Source organism: Sarcophilus harrisii, chromosome 2 (genome assembly GCF_902635505.1).
Source record: "Sarcophilus harrisii chromosome 2, mSarHar1.11, whole genome shotgun sequence".
Taxonomy (NCBI): Eukaryota; Metazoa; Chordata; class Mammalia; order Dasyuromorphia; family Dasyuridae; genus Sarcophilus; species Sarcophilus harrisii.
In genome coordinates this window covers 260,732,645-260,760,538 of record NC_045427.1, presented here as the reverse complement: position 1 = coordinate 260,760,538, position 27,894 = coordinate 260,732,645, and the positions used below count along the sequence as shown (strand labels likewise).

The window sequence follows — 27,894 nt, the reverse complement described above, 5'->3', positions numbered from 1 at the left end:
ATTTAAGTGAAAGATAGTCAAAATTAAGATTTTAGAGAAACAATGTGCTAGAAAAGCAAGAGCTCTTGTTTAGTTCTGAAAAGGAATTGAAAAGAACTTAGGAAAATCCAAGTGAATTTTCTTAGTTCTGCCGATTACTCTAGTACCATATAGTTTATTTCAGGAGACTATGGCTAGTGCTCTATCTTGACATAGCCGGGGGGCTGTACAAAAGCATTTTCTAACAAAAAGGAGCTGTAAAAGAAAGTGACTAGTGACCAGGAAAGAACATGGTGATTACAGTACATTAAAAAGAACCATGGAGAGACATTCTTTGGATCACAGTGTTAGTTCCACCCCCTCCCTTAATACAGTGAGTTGCCATGGTACCCATTAACACTCATGGGGAAAAAAATCTGTGTTTGAAAGGTAGTATAAAGTGCTCTTACCTTGCTAGAAAAAGAATATAGTGACATTTTATGGCATGATAGATTATAGAGTAAGCTTTAATAATGTGCTATATACTGTTAGGAAGTACTTACGCTGTTAGAAGACAAAGAAAGATTGCAAAATTTAGCTTCTACTTCTCTCCTAGTCAGTTTTTCAGTCTATGCAAAAGAAAATAATATTAGAATGAACATATTTCAGTTTCCTCTCAATAAAACAATTTCCAAGTTTCCTTTTTTTATGGCCACAAAATTGTTCCTAATCCTGAAAGAACTGGGCTGATTCCATATGTAAAAATATTAATCTAAGTACATAATTTTATATACAATGTTTGCTAAAGTTATTTAAAATCTGAAAACCCTGAGGCACACAAATTAAAATAGATTAATATACTTGATAAAAAAATGGCTGTTTAAATTCGACTACTGATTAAGATCTCCAAAAAAGGATGGACATATTACAAAGGAAGCATGTAATTCTTAAATGAGGTCTACTTTCATTTGTAATAAAAATGGAGGACTAAGAGGTGCTAAATGGTGTACATTATAATTATACAATGATTATAAAAGCTGACTTTCATAGTGTTTTATATGTGATCTCATCCGATCGACAGTCTTATAGGATAGCTACTGTGCATGTTATTAGCTTCAATTTAAGAATGAGGAAGCTAAGGTTCAGACACTTTAGATGAATTGTCTAGGAGGATGAAGCCAGGAACACTATGGCAATGGATCTGGGCAATGGATATAATAGCAGCAATGGGAGGAAAGGGCATAAGAGCAACATGGGGCCCCTTAGCCAGTTCTGGCTGAACTTGATCATTTATTCTGGCAGCTTCAGCTGTGGCTGACTGTAACTACTGACAAGTCACCAAAGTCATCTCTGCCTATTTCCTGTGAGCTTTGCCTATTTCCATAGAGCTGATCCCTTCATGCCTGTGCAGCAGCATTTCCTCTGTGGGTAAGTGAGGAGCTAGGTCAGCTCACAGACTGTTTTCAGTGCTCTTGCATTTCTAAAGACCAAAGAAGGTTAACACAGAATAGCAGAAATCACAGTAAAGACTTTCTAATTTGACATAATTAATTTCAAAAAGGTCCAACAGGAAACAAGCCCAACAGAAAGTCAGGCAGTTGGGTCAAAGTAAGTGTCACAAATCCAAAAATGACTTTTATTATCATTGGCAGGAGAGAGTAAAATAATCAGAAATAGCTTGTATTATTTTTATTTCTTTCCCCACCTCTCTCTCTATGTGTTAACAAGAAATCAAACAATTTATAAGATTCTTTGCATGCAGAAACAAAATGGTAAAGCTGTTTGTTTATGTTTAAATAACATTATTCCAGTCTTTTACATTTAAAGACTTCTTTATCTCACCATTTTCAAATTAATAAAATTTCCCCTGTAAGTCTTGTGGCCAACTACTTTCTTTTGCCATTCACTTCTGCTAAAATGCTCAGTGCCACCTGAGAACCATGGGGAGATAGGTACTCAGTAAATATGACTTATAAGCAGACTCTTCAAGAGAGATTTAATTCCAGATCTCATATTTTACCTGATTTAATACACTGCATTTCTAGGCTATTTCTATATTTCAGATAATGAATTTCATGTTTTTATTCTGAATGTTCCATTGACCACATTAGTTCCTTGAGCCAATATGATGCTTACCAACCATTCAAAGCAATTTGTGGACCAGTTTTACTTACCAATCTGATAACGATCTAGGTGAGAATACTACAGCAACTACAGTATTTTTTCTGCTACTGTAACCACTTATGTTGATCAATACATGTGTAAATATCTACAATGGCCATGGACTAGTATATAATCTTAGATTCTATTAATTATGTGCATTTGGAGATAATCTAGGGAAAGGATTTTCCTCATCACTATAAATACTACAGGTGGATATAATAGTTTTAAATTTGTACCAATAAAAAAAGTCACATTATTTTTCTTCATGAACACTGGCAAGAAATACTTATATATAAATGAAAAATCACTGTTCACTTACCACAGCATCATAAAGAATTATATAAACTTGATTGAGTTTATCTTCTGGAATCCCACAATATAAGAGTATTGCTTTTAGTATGGCAGTGTGGTTCAAATAAATGTTGTAATTTCTTTCCTAATATGAAGGGAAAAAATATTTATTTGCATTTAGGTATAGAAAAAAAGATGCTTCACTCTATTTTCAAAATTCACATTTTTTGTGATCTCCTTTGGTCACTTAGCTTTTTTAGTAGGAATACTTAAATTTGCTGAAGGCTTCAAATCTATAAAGGATTAGGATTCTAATTTGGTTCAGAACCAAATTACTTAGAAACTAGAGGGCAGAAAAGGGAAGAAGGTTGTCATCTAAACTTTTAATAATTTCTAGTTGGTCTGTCGATTGGAGGGTTTTAGGCTAGATTGTTTGCAGTGTCAACAGGGCATTTTACACATGATGAGCCTCTTATGTTTTAAAGTGTGATTTTAGTTCAATGGAATATCATGGGGTAAAAATTGGAAATTATTGGCTATATTCATATTTATCCTACTTTTGTCTCAGACAGTTTCAAAGACATGAATGTAAATGATTTTTAAAGGATGGAAAAATAGTTTTTCTTAAAAGTCACTATGCTAAATTATATCTAGCTGTAAGACTTCATGCAACTTAGTTCTGTCAAAATTATTCTTTAAATATGTCAAGACCATGTGCACAACCTAATAACAATCAGGAAGTTAAAAGTCTGTATACTCCGCATTATATTAGGTGTTGTAGGAAGTAAAGAAAAAAATAGAAGACATGGTCCCTACCTTTAAGGAACATACAATCTAGCTGGAAACAAAATTAATAATGAAGTAACAATAAACACGGGCATTATATATTAGCTTTCTTGCATTAAATGTTTAAATATAAAGTATAAGCTATAATAAGAGGAATTTGGGGGAGGAGATCTCAATGAAGTTTGGAATAACAGGCTTCAAAGCAGCTATAAAACAATTAGATTTGAAAAACAGGTTTGATACAGAAAGGAGAGAAGTGGAGGATATTTTAAGAACAACAAAATGAGTGAATGGTAATGGAGGCTGTGTATCGAGGCTGTGTATTTGAATGCCAATAGGACATTGATGTAACTAGAATGGAGGACAAAAGTTAGAGAGTATAGGGAAATAACCCCAGGCCAGAAGAATGATGCCATGCTAGAAAAAGCTTGGGAAGTCAGGATGAGGAGTTTAGATTTCACACGGTAGAAAGTGAGGAACGATGAAAAGTTTTTGAACAGTAACACAATAAAAAATGTCATATGTAAAAGAATGCATTCAATTCTATAAACTTCTAAAAAAGTAAATTGCTTCCACTTCTGCATACATTCAATTCTATCATCTACTACAATCTCTCCCCATCTAAACTGCTTTCTCAAAAGTAGCTAAGGACCTCCTGATGGCCCAATCCAGAACTTTTCTCTCAGTTGTCATCATTCTTTGACCTCTAAAGTATCTGACAATGTTGACCATCTCCTTCCTTATCTCCCATAACATTGAACATCCTCATACTCCTTTCTTTCCTCTGATGACTCCTTCACTTTTCTCCTTCTCTTGAATCTTAACCATGGCCATCTTTGTAAGACTCTACATTTGGCTCTGGCCCTCCTTGCTTCTCAGCCTCTGTCCTCCCATGGCTTTATCACCTCTATGCAGATAATTTAGACCTTTATCTTCTAACCTCTTTAAAGATCTCTAATCCTCCTTTTTCAGATGTTTTTCCAAAGTGATTCCTCTTTAAATTCACCACATCCCAAATCATCATGATTCTCCCAAGATCTTTGAGTCTTCCATCTCTTTTACTTTCAATTCAAGTCCTATTGATCCTACATACAAAATGGCCCTTGCATCAATCTATCCCTTATCACCTTCAATCTGAATTGGAGTAATAGTTTCATAATTGATCTCTTTCTTTTCTAATCTATCTTTCACATGGTTTCCCAAATGAACTTCATAATATACTATTCTTACTCTATTATGTCACTTTTATTTTCAACCCTCCATAGCTTCCCACTGGTTAATAAATAATGTAGCTATGGCATGCAAGGCCCTCTACAATTTGGATCCACCTTTCCAACTTTTTCTCATCCATTGTCTAAGTTAATATGCTGCCCACTGGGTTTGAGTTTGATACTACAGTACTATACTAAGACTGTCTCTCTACTGTAAGGTTTTGTAATACATCCTTACAACAACCATGTAATATAGTTATTACTGGTATTGCCATCACCATTTTACAGATGAGGAAATTAAGGCTTAGACAGGTTGTGACTTGTTCTGGGTCACAGAACTAGGAACTGCTGAAGATGAGAGATGCAAATATAAATCTTTCTGCTGTGAAGCTCAGTGCTCTTTTTACTATATCACATTGCTTCCACATTCCTTTGTGAAGACTCCCTATTTGACAATTAATTTAGCATTTAATTGTTCCTTTACCTGATTGTTTAATACTCTGCAGTTCTCTTATATTCATCAAATTATGCCTTGTAACAAAGTTTTCACTGTAATACTCCATCAACTTTATATTAGAGCCAAGTGCCTTAAGGAAATGGATTATAGATTATATCTGTACAAGGCAGAGTTCTGAGTCTATATTTTGCCCTTTAGAAAAACTACAGGTTAGGAATCCTTCTGCTTTCTCTCCATTCTCTCTCTTCCCCCCAATAATATTTTTGGCCAAGGTTAAAAGAGCTTCAAGTTAAAATAAAAAAAAAATCATTAAATCACTTTAGTAGAATGTTGTTTACCAAAATAATGAGCATTTACTATAAACTTAAGGAACTATATATTTGATTCAATGATAATACATTTACAAGAAAAAAATCTGTAGGATGGGAGATCAGTGCATATTAAAATGTGGAAAGGAACCTGAAGCACTGGAAACTCTTGGATGATCTCATATATGGTGTAGATTATTTCAGCAATAGGCAGAAAGCTGTTGCTAGTAGAAGTGACAATATCAAAAGCACATTCCAGAAGTTCTTTGGGATGACATCGATCTAACTTGCGTGGTCTGAATACACGTTCTATACAGTATCTAGAGAAAGAAACCCAGAGTTTTAAGATTATTTATTGTACTCTAATGCTCATGAAAATAGTGTAGAAATTCACAGGAAATGAGTAACCAAATTCAACTAGTAAAGTACTAGCTAGGCTTGTGTGGCCCTATGACCAATACAGTGGAGTCACATCTTAATGAAGTTCTGAAATTCTACAGTCAGAAAGTGAGCTGCAATACTTAAAAGATGAAAATATTGTGTAGTCAAAAATCACTCTTGAAAAATCCTTTGAATTTCTCATAAAGTATGGGACTACCTTTAAACTCTTTCAACTTAGAAATGGCTTGGGTTTCTTTAAGAATGACCATTTTGTTTTGGAGAGCAGATAAATCTGGAAACAAGTAAATGAAAATTTTATTTTTTAGGACATTCAACTAAACTGTTATCATGAGACAGACAGGAAATAGGACTTTCATCCAAATAGAAGAATACAAAAACAGGTAAAGATTTAGGTGATAGGAAAACTGATGATAAGGTAAAAATATTCCTTCAAAGGGTTTCATACTTAAGTGTAGTTAAGTTAGAAAGGGATCAAACAGAGCTAACTGTTAAGGATTTTCTGTTTTATTGTGAGGAAACAAAGGATATATAAGAATATCAAAGGAAATGTAACAGGTATTTTTTGACTGACCAGGAATGCTAGGATGGCCAAAATGGCTATTTTTCTCAAATGCTTTACCAATAAAAGCCAATTAATTAGACTGTCTCATGGGAATGATCTGAAGAGGAGATTCTAGGATCATACTTCTTGTCACTGAAGAGAGATGTTCAAATTAGGAGAGGCAGGAAGAACCACAACCAACTTAGGAAAAAGTAGAGAGATCTCTCCTATTCCATGCTCATTTTGAACTAAGTAAACTCACTGAATGAATATTATCTGCACTATTTAAGTTGTTGTTTCTCTCTTTCCCGCTTCTGTTTTGCTTGTCTAACATGTATAGCTAAATTAAAGTTTAGTGCAAGTGTAAACTTCATTGTATGCAAAACTGAAATTGATCTATGCTCCAATTTTTTTTTTTTTTTTTGGTCACTGATAAACTTTGTATACCTTGGTTCCTTTATTGTGAAAATACCTGTCTCTTAGTATTAATGTCCCACATAGAGATATCATAAATGGCATTCTCCCTTATCACTTGTAGCCAACAATACATTAAGAATATAGGAACAATGAAAAAAATAATGAATAAAAAAAATTGCATAAAAACACATTGATTTCATGTGAAGAATGGTGCTTATAAATCAAAATGCCAATTTAGCAGCAATATCATTGGGTCTTATGAAGAGATATTATGTTTGGCTCTTCTGCTACTTAAATGTACTTTATCAATATAGATCTCTAGTATCCAAATTTCATGCGGATTTTTATTAGGCTTCCTTAAGTGTTTCTCTGTCTAAAGTTACTTGTAAAGGAAGTTTTAGCATGATAGTAGCATCCATCCTTCAAATTAGTTTATATAAGCATCTGTGACCATTAATGACCAAATACAAATGTATTTGTCAAAATATGTTAAAATAATTAGTGATAAAGTTCAAGGATATTTAGAAGGCATACAAAGGATTGTGGTTAATTCAAGTTAACCCAATTATCACATTGTTTCTTAGGAGAAAGGCCATCCTGTCAATCTTTTAAGAACTGATATCTCTGCTTTTTAAAGAGTATTCCAAACCTTACAATTGAGTGCTGAGTTCTTTATTATATCTAGGTCAGAAAAGATAATAAATTCTCCACCAGTTCCTTACCGTTTCAAATTTGAGATATTATTTCTAGCCACATATCTTGCAAAAGGAATCTGAAAATATAAAAAGAAAAGGTTTTCAGATTAATGTCTTAGAGGCCATATATGCTCTTCATAAGCTATCTTTTGGCACCAACATTAGTAAAAGAGAGATATAAATTCTCATCAGTTATTATATCATATATTTTATCACATATATTTCAGTTCTGAAACAAACTACATTTTGATTGTGTCAAATGAAACTCATATATACTAAAAATCAGTGGCATGATTATTCTGACATCTATGAGATTATTCTTTATAGATAATCTGTGAGGGTATTCACTGTAACTAAACCATGATAGGGATCTAGTTACCTTATAAGATTTTCCAAAATATCTCCAAGAGGTATCTTTAATAAATTCCCTCTAGAAAAATTCTTCACTATAATCACTTAACCACAAATATGTAACCAACCCGTTAACACATTCTGGGACAAAGTACCTAATTTTCAGATTAGCCAGAAATTCATTACTCCAGGAGTAGCATTAGTATAACATGGGTCACAATCTGCATGGGCAACAATGCATTTTCCTCTCATATTTGAATAGTCCATAGAAAGTAAGTACTGCTTACAATTTTGAACTTTTCCTGCCAATATTTAGAAAATGAAAAGCCAATTTTAAATACAACTGAACAAAAATCGTGCCATTTATTTTCTTTTATATCTTTCTTTGTCATACTCTAAATGTCTTTACTATACTACTTGGTTCAATATTAGCCTCAAAACAACAATAACATTCCTTATATTTACATTCATAGGAAAAGAAAAAAGAAATAACATGAAAAATTGGCAAAAGAACTGGCAATTAAAAATCAGTGCTTTATACAGTTTTGGATAATGTTGTGCTGAAGGCAAGTCAATTTATTTATTTACCTCTCCGATTATTTGTCTATTGTTTTACTGATTTCTTTTGTTTATTTTACTGATGCCTTTATTACTTCCCAATTTCTACTATATTCTCCTCAAGAGAACCATCACTTATGGCATCTCTTTTGACAAAAGCACATTTAAGTAAAAAGAAACTGGTGATATGAAACAGTACAGAAAGGATAGATTCAACTCAAATACAGAGCTGCTAAGCTAGGTTCTTTTAAATTGAGCTTCATGTGAATATTTAGAAAGTAAAGGGAAAACTTCAGAGTTCCACAGAATCATAGGAAAATGTCAAAACTGGCTGTAGAAAATATGGCATAGAAAAAACTTAAATTGGAGCCCTGTACTTATAGGAGTAAAAAATATGCAATTAAAAAATAAACTCTAAACCTAACAGCTATACTGTAGACATACCACAAGGTCAGTTGATGTCGTTTTAAGCTTCTTGCTGCCGAGTCATTTTTCACTTGTGTCTGATTAGTTGTGACCCTATTTGGGGTTTTCTTTACAGAGAGAAGAATGATGAAGAAACTGAGGCAAACAGGGTTAAGTGACTTGCCCAGGGTCATACAGTTAGTAAATGTCTGAGGCCAGATTTGAACTCAGAAAGTTGAGATTCTTCCTGAGTCCAGGCCTTGTTTTCTCCCTAGGGTCACCCAGTACTCAGGATTTAAGGTATTAGTGCTTAAAACTGCACTCAGACTTTTGGGACACAATATATACTACACTGCAAGATGATTAACAGTGCAATAAGTCTCAGTGAGTTAGGCTAGGCAGGACAAGTTTATCCCAGTTTGGTTATGGGTTCTAACCCCAGCTTTGTCATTCCTTCATTGTGGGAGTCCATACAATTCAATTCAATAAATGTTTACCTAGGACTTGCTCTAAGTAAGTCATGTGGTACAAAGACAGATGCGACAAAGTCCCACTTTAAAGAAGTTGACATTTAGCAGTAGGACATACCATTTACTCCTCCAATAATCTGGCACTGGAGTGCCTTTTACAAAGAGGGTACTCAACAAATAGTTGTTGAAAAGTTAGGAACAGAATTAACAACAATTGAATAATTCAGTCCTTCCATATATAGAACTGGGTAAACCGAGGCACTAGGCACCAGAACTCAGTTTTTTTTTGTAAAATGAATTCTGTGTGCCCTAGGCTCAGACATACAGCATGTTAAAGACTGTTGGTCAGTGATGGCATTTTGGGAATCAGTTAAATAATTACGAGTCATAATCCTATATAGCAAAAAGGAGTCCAAGAAGATAATTCAAGGGCCAGACTTAGGAAAAACAAACAAACTGCCACCCAACTGGGATAGCCCCTGACACTGCATTGGCTTAATTGGGATAAAATATTGTCAGGTCAGATGATGGAAGAATTTGCTGAGAAATATAATATACAATCCCCCATCTGAGGCAGCCATGTATTACTGTCACTACTATGGAGATGACTGGTGTCCTGGTCAGTGTTTTGTGTTGAAGTTTTGATGACCAGACTCCAGGAAAAGTTTCTCTGCTCTTGAGTCTGTGGGCACAAGAATCCACATTACCACAACCAACTTCTGGGCTGCTGGCAAGGAGGCAAAGACTTGAAGCTCAATCACCTTCTGGACTTCTAGAGCACACTTCAGTTTGATCTATTCTCTCTTAAGAGTTTAAAAAAATGAAAGTACATAAACCTGTATTAAATAAAAGTTCCAGTATAAAAAAGAGAAGTGCTAAAAAAAAGCCCCCCAAAAAACAAAACCCACCAAACTAACAACCCTCAATTATAATCAGATTTCAGTAACAAATCTGTAAGTTCTAAAAATCCAGCCTAAAAAACAAATCATTCCTGAACTCACCCGAAGATCATAGGGAAGCATCACCAGCATTCCACTGTGGTCCATGAATAAGGCTGCTTCATTGTGCTCGTACATTTGCTTATTTCGGGGAAGTAGCAGTGGGGTATACAACTCGACAGCTCCTACACCAAATTGGCAAACCATAATTAACCACTGAGTTCTCATATTCCCTAGGAACCAACTTAAAGTGAAACATTAACCTGACAATTAAGGATATGTCATTGGGGACCATTAAAAAAGTTAGACTAATCCCCATGCACCATTCCTAAGTCATTATTAATTTCTATTTTATTCTGTATATTCTACATAGAATGAACTCATGCACAACGAGACACAGCAATTCTCTCATAATTATAACAGTGATTATCCAACTTTATTTTAAAAGCAAAGCTGCTATTCTCCTAAATCAATTTCTCTTCAAGAAGCTAAAATATAAAAATGGGCTTAAATTTCACATGCTATACCAATTACCTATAAGTGGATTTGAAAGCAAAAGTTTATTTAGGTTTCATTGAGATCCACTGCTACTACTTTCTACCAATACAAAAGCAAAATGGGTAATAAAATGAGATTTTAAAAAAGACCTACCATGTCTCTTAAAGATGCGGATAATGGTCTCACATACATACTGCTGTATCTTGGTTGTTCGGACTGAGAAGTTACCCTAAAATATAATTAAGACAATTAAAATACTACTCTAAGAGGGAAAACAATTTCTCTCTTTAAAAGAGTAATGTGTTGATTGGTACTATTATGTGGTAGATTTGCAGAGTCAAAGAATAAGGTTTCACAGTCATTGTATTTCTAAACGTCTTTAGGGAAAGGGGTTCTTAACATTTTTTATCTTGTTTAACAATGATCTTTAAAGAGAGATCATAGTAAGTCACAATTTAAATAAAAATAAAAGTTTGGGGAAGCTAGGTGGCTCAGTAGATAGAGCACCAGCTCTGAAATCAGAAGGACCCGACTTCAAATTTGATCTTAGATACTTAACACTTACTAGCTATGTGACCCTGGACAAGTCACTTTACCCCAACTGCCTCAGCAAAATAAATAAATAAGTAAATAAAAGTTCACAATGAATCTTTTCTACTCAGAAGTTAACATATATGTTACATAGTGTAGGACAAATCTTGCATAGAAACACACAGTTTGATTATATTATATAATATATATAATATAAATATATTACACATATATAATATATTTATATTATATATATATTGCCAGAAGCCAATGCCCAGGAAAATTTGGATGCAAGGTACCAAAAATATGTAAGTGTATTATTTTGCTATTGTAGTTCTCATAAGTATTATGAATAATGGAGGCCATTCCTATGATGATAAATTGCTTTTTCTCAGCCTCATAGGTATTTTCCTAGGAGTTTGGATTCTCTAGAAGAAATTTTTGAAAGAAAATCCTATGGAAATGGTAGCAGAAAGGAAGCTTTCAAGAATAGCAATAGAAATATAAAACATTTATTAAAGGTCTAATATGTGCCCAGTACTTTGCTAAGCAATGAGATATAAAGAAAGGCAAAAAACAGCCCCTAATCTCAAGGGGCTCCCCAGTTTATTAGGGGAGACAATATGTAAACAACTATGTACAATCAAGTCATCTTTAGGAAAACCTGGAACAGGAAGACCTAGAATTAAAGTAGATTAGGAAAGTCTTTTCTTATTAGAAAAGGAAGAAGGTAGGAGAGATTTTAGCTGGGTCTTGAAGAAAAGCAAAAGAAAACCAAGAGGTGGAGATGAGGAAGGAAAGCACTCCAGAAGTGCAGGACAGCCAGTGGACATTCCCAGAGTCAGGAGATGTATGTAGCATCTTGTTCTAGAAATAACAAGGATGCTGTCACTGAATCACAAAATATGAGGGCAGATGTAAGAAGACTGAAAAGGTTCAGGAGGGAGAGAGGAGAAAGGCATAAACGGTTTTGAATACCAAACAGATTTTATATTTGATCCTAGAGGTGATAGAGAACTTCTGGGGTTTACCGAATAGGGAAAAATCATTTTGACAGCTAAGTGGAGCCTGAAGTTGAGTGGGGAGAAACTTGAAGCAGGGAAACCCATCAGCATGCTGCTGCAATAGTTCAGGAGAGAGGGTAATATGATTTCCTCTTCATCTGTCATGCTACTGTGGTAGGTGACTGGCAATAGCTATAGAAAAAGCTTCTATGTTTGAGTGATCTCAGACCCCCTAATTCCTAAATAGATGCTAACAATAACTGGAAAATACCCTGATGTTCTATCAGATGTATAATCTCCCCCACCCCCCAAGGATAGAGTATGGAATGGAAACAACATAGAATATGAAGTTCACTGGATAGGTCTTCTGATTCTATACAATGTTAAGTCACTTCAATACTTATAAAAAACACTTCAAACTTTAAGCTGTAAGACTTTCTTGAGGACCATTTACATAAGGTATATCAATTGAAGTAACAGGGGGAAAAAGTAAGTCTAATAATGTCCTCTCCTATAAAACCAAAGTAGAAACTCAAGAATATAAGCAACCTGATAAAAATGTGAGGGGAAGCTGGTGCTCAGTGAACTTTTCTGAATAGGTTTTGAAGAGTCAGAAAATTGGGAGGTCTTTCTGATCCTTTAACATAAAGAGAAGAAAATAAAATATCATCTGAATGCATTGTATTGTGATTTCTAAGGTCCTTTGTGGCTCTGGGATCTTAACAAGTACAAACAATTGTGAATCCCTATGTGATATAATATATATCCAATAAAGCATCAGAGCAATTTTTCTGCATATTTAGGTGCACAAATCTATTTAAACATACATCTAATATTAAAATTCTTGTAAATAGTTTTCTAAAAATTAACAGGCAAAAGAAAAAAAAAAGTATGGCTTCTAAAATCTGCATTGATTTCATACTTCCTAATTTATTTTTCCCAAACCAAGTCTACCTCTTTTTATTATTCCAATATCAGCATATAGGAAATAAACTCAATGCCAAAACAGATTCCATGAAAACTAAACCAAAAGTGAAGGGAGCAAAAAAATTATATAGCACATTGAATTTATTTTAGGTCCACTACTTCATTTGAATTAGAACTGCCCAGATGTTTTAAGCTCTGGGCATTTTGTCTAATGCACTATAGCTGCATTAAAGAACTTTTTCAGCAATTGCCATCAGATTTAATACTAATTAAAATTACTTAGCATTTTTCAAATCTAGTCTGTTTGGTTAAATATGTATGATGAAAACTATAAATTCACCTTTAATATGTCACTATCATAGGTGTAGTCGATGGCAGGAGAGATGCGCTGGGAGAAGATCTGACCCATCATGGTCCGGTAGGCTTTGCCATCAACATTGGCCAGGGTATGGTGCAGGACTTCATGTAGTTCAGATTCCTCTAGTTGGGGTGGGGGAAGCAGCTCACTTTTCAACAGCTCAGTGGCAGTAGGTCGCTTTGCTGGATCATGATTCAATAGCCAGGAAATAACTGATTTCTACAACCAAAGCCCATGGATATGGTTACTATAAATTAGTGAAGAACAAGAATCTAGTATAGTATCTTAAATTTTTTTTTTTTACCCACATATACCAAAAGAGATCTTTGTTCAATTTAATAGAATTTTAATTGGGTTTTTTGCAACCTTTGGGATACTATTATATTATTATTATTATATAATATATAACATTCATTATATAATTATATAATATTATAATAATATGATATATAAATACTTACATATACCTCATTATTAAATGTAGTATATAAATTCTATAAATAGTAATTTATTAGAAGTCAGAAACTTTTGACAATAAAAACAAATACAGAAGACCAAAACATTTAAAGCCAATCTATATGCTATCAATATACCAAAGGAAGTATAAATCCCATAAAATAACACATATTCCTACCATTGTATGATATACTAATGTATGTAAAGCAACCTGTGGCAATATGTTTCAGTTTTGTTAGTACTCTTCTAGGCATATGAAAAAAGTTAAACTTTAAAAGTTTAAGCTTAACCCGTAATCTTATCTTTAGGTTTCTTAGGGGAATTAAACTTTCAGCCTATACTGGAAATTTCAGGGCTATGTTTCTCTTGGTGATGTTACCATCCATTTTCTAACCTCTATAGTATTTTAAGTGGTGTTCTGCAGTAAAAGGGAGCTCAGAGAGCGAGAGAGTTTGATACAAACCTTTTTGCAGGGCACTTTCTTTTTGTTTATGGGGAGATAGTCATTTTTGGAGAACAAGCAGCATTAGTTAATGCTCAGAAGAGATTCACAAAGTGTTTTAAAGTTTCATAACGTACCTAAGTAAATAACTCTTCATTCCCTCTGAGATTTACTTGTTCTGAGTTGAGAGTGAATGACTGCAGTAAGTCACATTTGTAATCTTAGATAGCATTTTTATATTAAAATATGCTGAATTGACTTAGTGAGATTTTCTGAGATTTAACACAGTGTGAAAGTGGTAGAAATAATACCACTTTTCCAACAAAACAGACAGTGCTTTGCCTAATTTTTTATGTATGCAAAAAAATTTTTTTTACTATATATAGTATCCTATCTTATCAATTGCATATTGCATGTTGTTTCCACTTTTAAAGCTTTAAGGGGAAATTACTGGATCATGATGGGTCAGATATTTTCCCAAAATTTTTTCCAAAATTTACTAAAAAATTTTAATTTTACACAATGGTAAGTCAATTCAGCACACTTTAGCACAAAAAAACCAGTTCATACTAGATTACCTTTGGGATCATATACTTAAATATTAGAAATAAAGGCTCAGGCCTGGAAATAATCTTATTAGTTGACTAGTTGAACCCTCTTGTCTTACAGAGAAGGAAAGTAAAGTATATAAAAATGAAAAGACTTGTCCAAATTCAAGTGTCCAAAGTCATACAACTAATTATCTTTCTAATTGTAGTTTTATAATCATCCTTATAAAATAGTCAAATGTTGGAAATATTTCCCAACAGCTCTCACAGTATCTATAAGCTAGGAAGAATAGTTGGCACAGTGATTAATTATTGCTGTACTTCTAATTCTATTAGGGAGTCTAGCCTGTTAACTTGAGTAGAATGCTATGCTATTACACAGACACACAAAGACACACATACACACACACACACACACACACACTTTTTCAACAGTGTAGGAAACTAGAAGTGAGGCATTTTCTCCATCAATGTGAATGAGTTCTGGGGACTTCTGATATTGGGAGCACTGAAAGATTAAGTGTCTTTCTCAGGGTCAGTAGATATTAGAAACAGTAGATATAGTCAGTAGATATTAGAAACAGGAATTGAACTCAGGTCTCTGAGGCTACCTCTTTATTTCACCACAGTCCCTCTTATGTCTTAAATAACATCTTTAAAAATAACAGAATAACAGAATGAGCCTGGTTTTTCTGTAGGAAATATAAGTGATATGAAATTCACAAATACTTATGAATTCAAATACACTAGTGAACATGAGTACAAGTATATGATCCCAGGTAATAAAAGTATAAATGTGATTTTTTAATGATTTTTCTAATAGTTCTTTACTGGTATAATCCTCAACCATAATACATAAGTATTAAAAAAAAAAAAAAAGACAGAATAGCACATCAGAAGTAAAGGAGGGCTAGCAAGCTGAATGCTGTTGACCTATTTTAGTTGCCGTTTTCAAAGCACTTCTACTGCCTTCCTCCTGCCCAAAATGTGGATCAAATCTTAGAGAAAGAAAGAAAGGAAAGAAAAGGAAAGAAAAGGAAAGAAAAGAAAAGAAAAGAAAAGGAAAGAAAAGGAAAGAAAAGGAAAGAAAAGAAAAGGAAAGAAAAGGAAAGAAAAGGAAAGAAAAGGAAAGAAAAGGAAAGAAAAGAAAAGAAAAGAAAAGGAAAGAAAAGGAAAGAAAAGGAAAGAAAAGAAAAGGAAAGAAAAGGAAAGAAAAGGAAAGAAAAGGAAAGAAAAGGAAAGAAAAGGAAAGAAAAGGAAAGAAAAGGAAAGAAAGAAAGAAAGAAAGAAAGAAAGAAAGAAAGAAAGAAAGAAAGAAAAGAAAGAAAGAAAAGAAAAGAAAAAAGGAAGCATCCCCTTGTAACAAGAGGAAGAATTATTGCAGAAAGTGTTACTTATATCCACAATTAGCCTTTGCAAGAAAAAGATGAACTGATGTACTATACATGAATTTCTAGATCATACACTGTGTCATGTATGAACAAAATTATATTTTAAAATGCTTTAATATGAGCTTGTCAAAAGCTAGCATGCTGGTTTTTTTCTCACTAAGCTATTTAAAACCTAAAATTCAACATAATTAAAATTTTAAATGATGTTTTTCTTTCCTATAATGGCCCAGGTTTTATCTGAAACAAAGAGCTGTAAAAGCTCTTTCTTCATTGCAGTAGTTAAATCTGGGGTCCAAACAGTACTTCTAAGGCACAAAGAATTACACAAAAGAATCTAGGAGCTTGTTAATTCACTATGCCAACACTTGATTTTTTTTTTATCATGTATTTAAATTTCAATAATGTTTTAAATGCTTTATCTTTTAATATTTCTTTTTTACTTTGTTCCAGGAGCACAAGAGAATGACTGGCAGAAATTACTAATTGAAGAAGAAAAATAACAATTAAAACTCAAGACTGAAGACATTATAATTAAAGCATCTGAAAATTACCTGCTTTGTATGTTCTGCATCATCAAAATCTTCTGGAAACTTAGGAGAAGTAGGCTAAAAGGATAATTATATTCGAATTAGCAAATAAATAAAGCAAACACTTGGCAAACTACCATAATTAAAACACTTGTTCACTATAAGTGGAAAAAAGAAATAATGCTAGCACAGAAATGACAAGCTAGAAAAAAAAGATAAGTTAAAAACCACCTTGAAATCTGATGAACACTCTGTCTTTACATTTTCAAATTTCTTATTCACATAAAAATTACTTAGTAATAACTCTGTTTATTAAGGAATGTTATTAAAAATGTAGATCACTAAATATGTCAGAACCTCAAAGTCATTTAAGATCTCACAGCAGAAAGGTTTGCATTGTCTCCATTACCAGAGGGGCACAATGTAACTGAAGTAGGTTTTATTTATATTTTTAAAAATCAGAGTAAGAGACAGTAAGAAGTAATCATTCATAGTGAAATAAGACACTCAAAATTTTCTGGCTACTAATACTAATACTACATTAATATCATTAAAGTAAAAATGCAGACACCCAACATGAAGGAACAATTTGCTGCTTAAGCAAAGGAAAGCCGTACATTCTAATCATTGGACAAAGATCCTTAGTTAAAGCAGGAACGACATGATAACTTCATTTATTCCAAGAAGGTGTAGCCAGAGTTTTAAAAACTGTAGCAAAGTAGCTCAGGTTTTGCAAACAGTTATCTCTTAGATGAAAAGGCAGGAAGATGATTCTAAGTAAAATATACTTTCTCACTCATAAGATACTATTTAATGTAAAGCATTTCATTATGCTGCTTTATTGTTCACAGAAATAAAGATGAATAATTTAATCTGGCTCTATATGTCACAAAGTAACTACTTTACATTTTGATTCCTCTTGCTTAATCCTGCATTTCTAGATACAAGTCAACTCAGGCAACACCCATCCTTTGTTAAATTCTCATACTATTTTCTCCTGTATATCTGGGGCACTAATTGGTGGCAGCTCTTAAGAGAATACTGGCAAGTGTAAAGACCAAGGTGAAAATCATAAAATTAGATAAAAGAAAGCAAATGAAAATGTAGTTTTAAAAATCATAAGCCCTGACTCTTCCTAATTTTATAAACTTGGGGAAAGTGTTTAAACTGTTTGAATCTTAGCTTCTCCATTTGTGAAATGAATACATAATTGTTACTAGATCTTCAAGGTAATTATTGTGAGAATAGCACTTTGGGAATCTTAAAAATATATAAGTGCAAGCCTATTTTGTATAAATATAATTTTTTTTAAAGGTTGGGATAATGCAGAAACAGTAGTGTGAGAGGGAGTGAAAAGAATCCACACTTTGGATCAGATGTTGCATCTTCTCCAACTACATTTTCATTTGCTTTCTCTTTTGTCTGGTTTTATGGTTTTCCAGATTAGTGGGGTTCATTTAGGGGATGAAATCATTGCTACATACTTCTCTGAGTTGACTGAGAATAAAGATCCTTTCTGATGCGGTAACCATGGGATGATAGGACATTTCAAAGAAGATGATACCCAGGCTGAAAAGATCTACTTTCTATTGGAGAAAAATAGAATTATAAATAATTTAATTGCATTCACTTTTAACTGGTTATCAAAGTACATTTTCTTTTTTTTAATTATTAATAGCTTTTTATTTATAAAACATATGCATGGGTAATTTTTCAACACTGACTTGCAAAACTTTCTGTTCAAAGTACATTTTCTTAAGAAATTGTAGAATAAGCAATAGAGTTGGTACTAGTATGTTAGCCCCTTGACTGATACTACCTTTTAGTAATTTTATCTCTAATGCCTAACAGGCAGTTGATAATGTTTGTGGGTTGACAGATTAATGCAATAATAATAACTTTAAAATAATACAGTGTTCAGGAAAGGCCTTATTATTAGCTCAAAGAAAATAATTGAAAATTCAATTAGAAAAAATAGCAAACATTTGGTAGAAAAGAATAAAAAAGAGCACTGGTGCTTACAGGATGAAATTCAGAAAGCAATCTTACTAAAGGATATAGGAATGATAATGTAAGCTAATTCACTGTATCTTAAAGTTGTTGAAAATTTTTAATACTATTTTTCAACAAGACAGCAACAAAGCACAAATCCTGCTTTTACAGAAAGTTATTAAGATAAATCTAATTCCAAACACTAGTAAAAAGTTCTTCTTACACTGGCTTAGATGATCTCTGAGGTCTTTTCCAAATCATATTCTGTGTGTGTGTGTGTGTGTGTGTGTGTGTGTTTATATCTCCTATCACAAGTGAAACCTAGGTTGTCTTCAAGTATTATTATGAAGCTGAGAAAATGAATCTTTATTCAGGCCCTTCATCTAAAATGGTTTAGCTAGTAGTATGAGGTACATTGTGCAAGAAAATATGCTCAAGTTGAAGAGTTTCCAGAAAACTTGAGATTTTTGATATCAGATTTACAAAATATCACAGAGACATCTAAAAGCATCTCAATTTAACATGCATGTAGAAGTTAAGTAGACAGCATATCAAAACAAGGTTTTTGTCTTCACAAAGCCTTGCATATAGACAGTATATGTAGAATCACATTACAGCATCTTAACAATAAAAAAGCAAAAAGTAACTGTCCTGTTTTGTTCAAGCCAATTAAAAAAATAGAACATTTGAGAACATTGACTCCAAAGTGATGCTATCTCTTAAGCTCCTAATATTATTTTACTCTTGAAATCCTCTTTCCTTTTCAATAAAAATAAAATGCTTCCGTTCATATTACCTGGTTATATGAAGATTTAGTGCTTCCTTGGACTTCTGGGCTTACATACAATGCTGTGCCGACCATTCCAGTTAAATTATCTGTATGGTTGCAGACAGAAAAAAAAAACCTTTATATGATAGAAGTTCTATGGAGAAGGAAGAACCTACAACAAGGGGATTAACTGATAATGATGAACTGAGAATAATTATTGATAATCAATACTGATGGGTTTCTTATGCATGATTAAAAAAGACCATCCATATATCTTCTATTCAAGGATACCTTTTTAGTTAGGCAAGGGAGAAGCAGCTCCAAATAGCCTAATGTTTTCTATCAAATGAATAATTTTTAGGAGAAAACCCTTTAGAATGGCCAAAATGGTCTCTTCATTGACGTACAGAGCATAGGTATGGAAACTATCAATGTTGATCTGTAGGCATTGTACAACTGATAACTGAAGCGAACTGGCTGGGGCACTGACAAATATGATGACTTACCAGGGTATTACAGTTAGTGTTTGTCACAGATAGGCTTAAACCCAGCTCTCTGAAGGCTGGCCAATACTTTATCCACCATCCCCTGACTGAGAGACATTCAACCACATTAAGCTCCTTTTTCTAATGTAGTACTGAGGGAAAATTAACAGTGCAGAAGAAATGGTATTTGGGATAAAAAAAAAAAATCGGTGATAAACACAGTGCAAAAATATGTAGCTTTCCTCGTTTACCTGAAGGGTAAGATTTAATTAGGTGATCAGCTCCCCTATCTTCTTGTTTAGTATCAGCCTAAAATATAAGAAACCCAAGAGTTAGGATGTCACAGCATGTGTCACAGACGACTACCCTCTGCTTACAGGAATCCTGGGAAGGTCATTGTGACCATGGGTTGTCACTGGTTTTGTCTTTTTAATTTCAGTGTCTTTTTCCAGTCTACACTGATGTGTCCTCAAAACAACATTGTGTAAAATGAATGATATTCATTTTAAAAACAAAACAAAACATCCTAATGGCAAATGACTAACCCTTTTCCTTAAATACTCTATCTTCTTCATTTCCTCCTTTTCTGTTGCCCTTTTTCCTGCCTTCACATAAAAGTTGACCTCCCTTATTCACTAAGCCTCGATTTCCTCCCTACTTCAACCTGGAGAGGACTGAGAAGGGGAAATGGATTAGACTGGATTAATCACATCCTACCTTGTGAGCCATAGAAATCTAAAGGAGTAGGAGGAAAAAGAAAATAATACAGAATGACTGCAAGAGATCCACAAATCTATTCATATATTGTCATTTTATCTTTAATTGGTTGGAACAAAACATGAAGCATGATTCAGCATAAAAATAAAAAAATAAAACCCATCTTGTGTTGATGGTATAAGTAATGCCTTATATATATATATATATATATATATATTATAATTTCTCAACTTTATGTAAATTCAGCTGTGATAAGTAAAATATAATTTCCTTTAGAAACATTCATGAACTCATATAAGCTTTTTGTCATGTATATTCTTAATCAGATACTAACAGCTAATTTATCGCATGTGTATACAAGAGTGTCTACCAATTTTTTTTTTTTAATGCTAAAAGAGGACAGAATTGCTGGGAACCCCTAGACTAGATATTCTTGATCCTTTGAACTTTAACAATCTCCAATTCCTATAACTGAACTGTTTTGTAAATGTGGCCACTGATGTGTCTAGTTTGTCTAAAATAGAGTTCATTTACATAAATTCATGAGCTAAAGTAACATTATATATTAAAACTTTATGCTCTTTATTGCTCACTGCTTATGTACATTACTAATGTACATGATGGCAGCTGGAAGATCTAGAACTAAAATTCCTGAGGGAGCCAGAAATATATGTTAAAGAAGATATAACACTGTAGAATTCCAGTCTTGGTGGTGGAGTCCATTGCTCTGAGCATTGGCCAACTAGCCTGTGCTCCAGCTCTAGACAAAAGTGTCTTAAATTGTGGGTTGCAATACTATATGGGGTTGTCTAACTGAATGTAGGGGTCACACAATTAAATATTTATTATCAGGAAATGTTTGATGTGCATATTTACTTCATATACCTATGTATTCAGGTAATGTAAAAATCTCTGAGGCAAAAAGAGGTAGTGAGTAAAAAAAGTTTAAGAAGTTTTACTTTAGACCAGCCCCATGTCCTGAAGATTTAAAAAAAAAAAGATTAGATCTTTGCTCAAGTATCTCTGGTTTGAGGCTCAATTCTAGCTGTCTTGATTTTTTTTCTCACTAAATGAAAACTTCAGACAAAAATATTAAATTAAGGGAAATTAAAATACTTTGTACTTATGACTGAAATAGGTACAAAAGAACTATTTATTTTTAAACCAAAATGCATTTACCAACATATCTAAATAATTACTAGCTGATTGAATGCAGAAAACAAATGTAAACTGAAGATTCCAATCCTGAGCCAGGAGAATCACATTAACATAACCTTGTTTTAACCTTGTTTTAAAAGCATCTTTCATTGTGATTAAATCCTAAAGCTTCAGGAATGAGATTTGGTCTCTTTTAAATTATGATTAAAATTATGATTAAAATACTCACAGAAAAACCTGGATGGTCTGTGGCCAAGCCAAAATCACCAATTTTTACATGATCATCAGAATCCAAAAATATGTTGACAGGCTTCAAATCTCTGTGAATCATTCCCTGTTAAAACAAAGATAAGAATAACATCCTGACTTATAAAGGAATATCACAAGGGCTAATTTAATTTTAGGAAAAGAACCAGGAGTTGCTGTTCATTTATTCCCTCATTCAAGAATAAGGTTTTACTGAGTATCTATTGTGTAGGAACTGGGTAGGGAGGGGTGCCCAGGAAGAATACAAAATTTAAGCAAGTCACGACCTCTGTCCTCAGAGAACCATCACCTGGGAGGAGGAGACAACAAACACATAGCATTGATACCTGGCACTACTTCATTTTGGGCTTGATTTCTCCTAACTGCACTCCCCCTACTCTCATTTACCTCAGAGATATCAGATTAATCTTACTAAAACAGTTTCCTTTTAACTTTTGCTTTAAGTTCAAATTCCTTTTGTATACTGTGCATTTTATCCCTGAACTTCATGCTATTCTTCCCTAATGAAAAGGGCACTTCCTTTCTTTTATTTACATTTGCAAATCCTTCTAATTTTTCAAAGTCTACCTCAAGTTTTCCTTGGCCCTAGAGAATATTCCCAAATAACTCCAACACTTATCGCTTTTCTTCATGGTATATTTAGTGTTGTCACAAGAAATGTTTAATGTACAAAAGTCTTTCTTTCCTGTCTTTCACCTAAAAGACTAAGATCCCTGAAAGCAAGGATCTTATAATACTATTCTTTATTTTCTCTCCCCATAATCCCAGGCTTAGTAGATATATAGTAAAAACTCAGTAATATTTGTTTAACTGAATTTAAAGGGAGAAATTGTACAGGAGCATGATTCTAAGATCACTATTCATTATTTTATAGTGATAGATTTAGGTTATTTAGTGGAAATGCTTTTAAAAAATCCAAACCCTAAAGATTCTGTTTTTATGAAATACTTTATGAAGCAGCCATATGTGTGCCAAATGTAGTCTAATAATATTGTATTTAAACATGGCAAAATAAAACATTTTAAGAATAATGAGAAATTAAGCCAAAGAAAAAGCCTGCTATGTCTGCATCTTTTCCCTGCCTCCATCGTGAAGTTGTCCCAATTGTTCTTTAAACAATGGTCAAGCTATTTTCCCTTTGCTAGACCAGCAAAATGATATGGCAAGGAGGATGATTTCAATGTTGGGAAACAACTATGTTCAAGGACTTTATTTGTCCTAAACAGATGCATTTTTTAATGTAGGCAGGCCATTCTGAATCTATGTTCATGTTTTATCATTACAGTGAACTCAAAATTTCTGGATTTTAAAATGACAAATGTTCAATGAGAAATAAGAGTTGAAAATAGACTGCTCCCATTTTTGTCCTTTTGTCCACTAAAAGATGATATAATTAGGATATCATAATTGGAAGGAAATATCTCATTTTCACCTCTCTCAATTTTTTATTCCCTTTTTAAATAAATCCTTCCCTGGAACATCTTTTTATGCCACATATATCCCAACATGCACTCTAGTCTTCAAAATTCCTTTGGTATTTCTTATCAACCTTTGTACTCCATTCTGTTCCCATTAATAAATCTGCCACTGCAATACTTCCTTGTATTTTCTTCTTTACATGTACTTTTTCTTCTTATAATTGATGTATTTTATTAAATCACATATTTTTGTATATGTCATATATAATTATACAATCATATGAGCATTTAACTTTAATTTTGAGACATGAAATGAGATAAAGCAGTATAAAGCTTTTTATAGCTTACTAACCTTTTCATGTATATATGCTAATCCATCCAAAATTTCTCTGAAGAGTCTCCACAGTCTGACAGAGTCTTGATATAATCCCTGGTCAATGGTGTCCCTCAAAGTACTTTTTTCACAGTATTCCATCTTTGGATAAAGATAAATCAGTAAGAATTTCAACATTCACCTGTTAACTTAAAATACCACTTAAATATTGTGCTCTAATTCTACATATTTATCATTGATTTGAGGCAGCTGTTATATTATATAAGATAAATCCAATACTATTTATGGCATATATTACTACTACAATCCTTCCTTTATAAAGGTCTTCATCATAACTGAAAATGGCATTAAGTAGGAGTTGCTAAGTTTTATGTAGCTGTTTTGAAAACCATTTTCAACTAAATTTTAGAATATAATGATATTTCATTTTTCATAATTTTTTGCATTAAACGAATCAAGAATGATTATCTAGACCAAATTCTATTTTTTTTTTTTTTTTTTTGCTGAGGCAATTGGGGTTAAGTGACTTGCCCAGGGTCACACAGCTAGGAAGTGTTAAGTGTCTGAAACCAAATTTGAACTCAGGTGCTTCTGACTTCAGGGCTGACTTCAGGACTTGCAGGGCTTCTACTGCACCACCTAGCTGTCCCCAAATTCTAAAATTTAAAAACATTAATAGACCTTACTTTGCTCAGAATCATATTTACTGGTCTTTAAGCTGATACCATAATTATATTGAAGTAGTAAAAGAGAATAATAGCACTGAATTTTATAGTTGGTATGGTACAGAGATTATGCAATTGGCTAAATTTTACAAATAAGAGTTTCTCACACTGAATAAAGAGAAGAAATTAGGAGATGTGTTAAGGCCTTCAAGGTATGATTCAGGTAATCAAGCAATTCTTTATTTCTTTTTACCTATCACAAAAGCTATTCCCTCCTAAGCTAAAATGAAAATCCATCTCTTTCTTACAAAACCAATAATGTGTACAACCAATTATGTTGACTAAGTTGGTCTTTTTAATAATCTCATTATTATTACTATCCCACATATCTTCCACTAAAAAAATTTTCATGCTAACCAAGATTCCCTTCTATACTGTGAGGAATACATACAGCTTTTTCTTACATTTGTGATTGGCTCTTGCCACTGTTTGACAAGTGCACAATGATTTGGAACAGACGAGAGACTCTTCTCTTCGTGGCCAATTTGAAACCTAGGCTCATTCTTTATATTTTCACACCAGATTGATCTGTCCATAGCTACTATTTCTCAGGAAAGTTACACTGTTCAAAATTCTGCTTTATCATATCTTCTGCTCTCCTGTCTCTCCAGATTCTTGAAAGTAAGTGACTTCAATCTGTTTCATGATGGTTGTATATGACCAGGCCACAAGTATAGTATAAAAGGATCATGTCAGTGCTGGCAAAGTGTGTTCCATTTACTTAGCTGGTGATAGTGTCTTATTACTTAATCAAGATTAATGACCAGGATACTATAATGACATTGAAATATTAAAAGAAACTAAGGAAAGTCTATAGGATGTTAGTCATGGGAATTTATAGGAAAGGCACAGAGAAGAACTGCACAGCATGAAAAGGCAAAAGGGGTTGCAATAAGCTAAAATTAGAGAACTGTAATTTAGCAAGAATTCACCTCTTCCTTACAAAACAATAATGCATGCAACCTATTTATGGTGATTGAGCTGTTTTTTTCAAAATCTGCACTGGAGGAGAGTACACTCAAAAAAAAAAAAAAATGAGATTGTGTAAGATGTTCATAGAAATCTTTTGTCAAAGCTTTGGACATATGCCATTATGTCTCATTCCTACATACTCTTTTCCTAATCCTTTCATAAGAAACACCTAATCTACCAATGGATGCTGCTGTACTATCCAAGAGTATCCTGGATAATCACCTGGATGTACAGGTAATGGACTGCCTGGGTCATTACAGATTGTTTATTTTCCTGGTAATCACTCTTTTCATTGTATTCTTCATCCTGCTTCATGAGGAAAAAACCAAACACAATAAATTAATTGATATTAAACCAGAATATCACAAACAGGTATTTATGAAGTCTCCCAATCAGATCTCTATATACAAAGCACAATGCTAAGTGCCTGGCATTCAAAGATAGAAGTAAAATAGTCTTGTTCTCAAAAAACTTAAATTCTGTTGGTAGGTGAGTCAGAAAGGAGGATGAGGGAAGAAAATGTATAAACAAAAAGGGAACTATGAAATACAAACAAAATAAAAGATAGTTTGTAACATATTCCAAGTATGGGAATAAGAGATGGAGTGTCATATATATGGAGGAAGAATAACAAGATTAGTTTGATTGGACTATTATAGGGTAGCAAATGGAAAAAGGAAGGTAGGTTGGGGTCAGGTTTCAAAGGTTTTAAATATCAAATAGAGGAAGTTATTTATATATTTAATCCTAGAGATGATGGAGAGGCACTAAGACACCAGAATATCTTTTCACAATCAAAGAGTTGATACAGAATAAAATTTTAATGTTTCAGTAAAAAAAAAAAAAAAAAAAAAAAAAAAAAAAAAAGGTTTATGAAGTACCAGAACGTTAACTTTAGAATAAAATATGTCTATATCTCTCTAGATCTAATATAATAAGAATGTAAATAGCTTTTTTATTAGTCGATATAACCTGCACTATTGCCTGAGTATTTAACTGACATTAATGATTATGCTACATAGTATTAAAATACTGCTTTTTCCATTTGGTTTAGTTTAACCTAGAAAGCAAATTAGATATGTTCCTTTTATCACCATCAAAATTTTCATGAATATCTTAAAAGTATAATTTAAAAAATAATTCTTTCCCATAGGAGCTTCTCTCTGCCACATGGCATGGTTTGTTGTTGTTGTAGTTGTTGCTGTTGTTTGTTTTGATTTTTCCCCCCCTGAGGCAAGTGGGGTTAAGTGACTTGCCCAGGATCACACAGCTAGGAAATGTGAAGTGTCTGAGGCTAGATTTGAACTTGGGTCCTCCTGACTTCAGGGCTGGTGCTCTATCTACTGTGCAACCTAGCTGCCCCGACATGGCATAATTCTGAGGTGGCTCCCCTAGCTATCATCTGCAGATATTCAGATGCGAAAAATTTTAACATGATTTGAGCAAAGCAGAATACAAATGTATTATCTAAAGCACGGATGTCAAATTCAAACATTAACATATCCCTGGAGGTTACATATTGACATAGAAAACAACAAATTAACATTAACTATGTTGTAATATATTTTTTATTTATTTTATTATATAATTCTAAATTACAAATTTACCTGAGTGAGGGGTACTCAGAAGTTTTAAATCTGATAGTTCTGGTCTAAACCACTATTTCACAGAGCAAGAGAATTTGAGAGATTAAAGAGCCCTCAAAAGCCATCTAAGCTAATGTGCCTCTGAAAATCACCCACCTTACAATTTGTTTGAAAAATAGTTATTATTCAATCTTTCTTTGAAACCTGTAATAAATAAGGGCCGCACCACCTTTTTAAGGATGAGGATGCAGACTGGACCTGGGAATTCACAGGTATAAGGAATCTAAGACGAACACACTTCTTTTACTAATGTAAGTAACATTCTCCTCTGTAACTGGTAGTCTTAGAAGGCTGCCAAGAATACTGAGAGGTTCAGGAATTTGCTCAGGATCCCAGAGCCAGCATGTGTCAGAAGTGGGACCTGAACCATAAGCTTGAGGCTTTCTCTCTAGCCACAGGAGCCACACCAGAATTGACAGAATTCTAAAATAAAATGTAGATAATTTTTGCATTCTATCCTGATTAAGCACAGATAGTCAAGTTCCAAATATGACAGGTTTGGTTTGGTTCTACAAGATGGGAGAAATACTAAAACTAACATGTACATTTATATTTCTTTCAAATAAATTCAAATTACTTAATAAAATCTACATATAAAGATTTGTTATCTACATTCAGTATGACTCCAGGGGTTATTTTTTTTTTCCCCACTCTTAGTAAAGAAATTATCACATCTAACTCCCATCTGAATATTGTCAATATCCAGAATATAGTAGGGAAGAGGTTAACACCATTCTGATGGCCTAAATAAATAATAAATAATCCATTTATCAGGATC

At 33.2% G+C, this 27,894-nt stretch overlaps 1 protein-coding gene and 1 long non-coding RNA gene across 4 annotated transcripts in view; one reads left to right on the top strand and one right to left on the bottom strand.

Annotated features, from left to right (window-relative positions):
- The window catches only part of EIF2AK4 (eukaryotic translation initiation factor 2 alpha kinase 4), a 98,256-nt gene that overhangs the window by 17,293 nt on the left and 53,069 nt on the right, over positions 1-27,894 (bottom strand). For 2 of the 3 annotated variants that reach the window (XM_031952075.1, XM_031952077.1), the window contains 14 exons: positions 25,693-25,779; positions 23,792-23,914; positions 21,984-22,088; positions 20,131-20,188; positions 19,422-19,501; positions 18,118-18,219; positions 16,658-16,711; positions 13,252-13,488; positions 10,603-10,678; positions 10,015-10,136; positions 7,257-7,306; positions 5,326-5,494; positions 2,441-2,557; positions 522-587 (listed from right to left, as the gene is read on the bottom strand). In XM_031952075.1, coding sequence (XP_031807935.1) covers positions 522-587; positions 2,441-2,557; positions 5,326-5,494; positions 7,257-7,306; positions 10,015-10,136; positions 10,603-10,678; positions 13,252-13,488; positions 16,658-16,711; positions 18,118-18,219; positions 19,422-19,501; positions 20,131-20,188; positions 21,984-22,088; positions 23,792-23,914; positions 25,693-25,779 — 1,446 coding nt within the window. The remainder of the gene's footprint in view (positions 1-521; positions 588-2,440; positions 2,558-5,325; positions 5,495-7,256; positions 7,307-10,014; positions 10,137-10,602; positions 10,679-13,251; positions 13,489-16,657; positions 16,712-18,117; positions 18,220-19,421; positions 19,502-20,130; positions 20,189-21,983; positions 22,089-23,791; positions 23,915-25,692; positions 25,780-27,894) is intronic. The other variant, XM_031952076.1, reaches the window with a different exon arrangement.
- On the top strand, positions 302-5,963 carry LOC116421547. Its single transcript, XR_004231951.1, has 3 exons — positions 302-408; positions 1,261-1,386; positions 5,882-5,963. It is a non-coding gene; the product is annotated as an uncharacterized LOC116421547 (long non-coding RNA).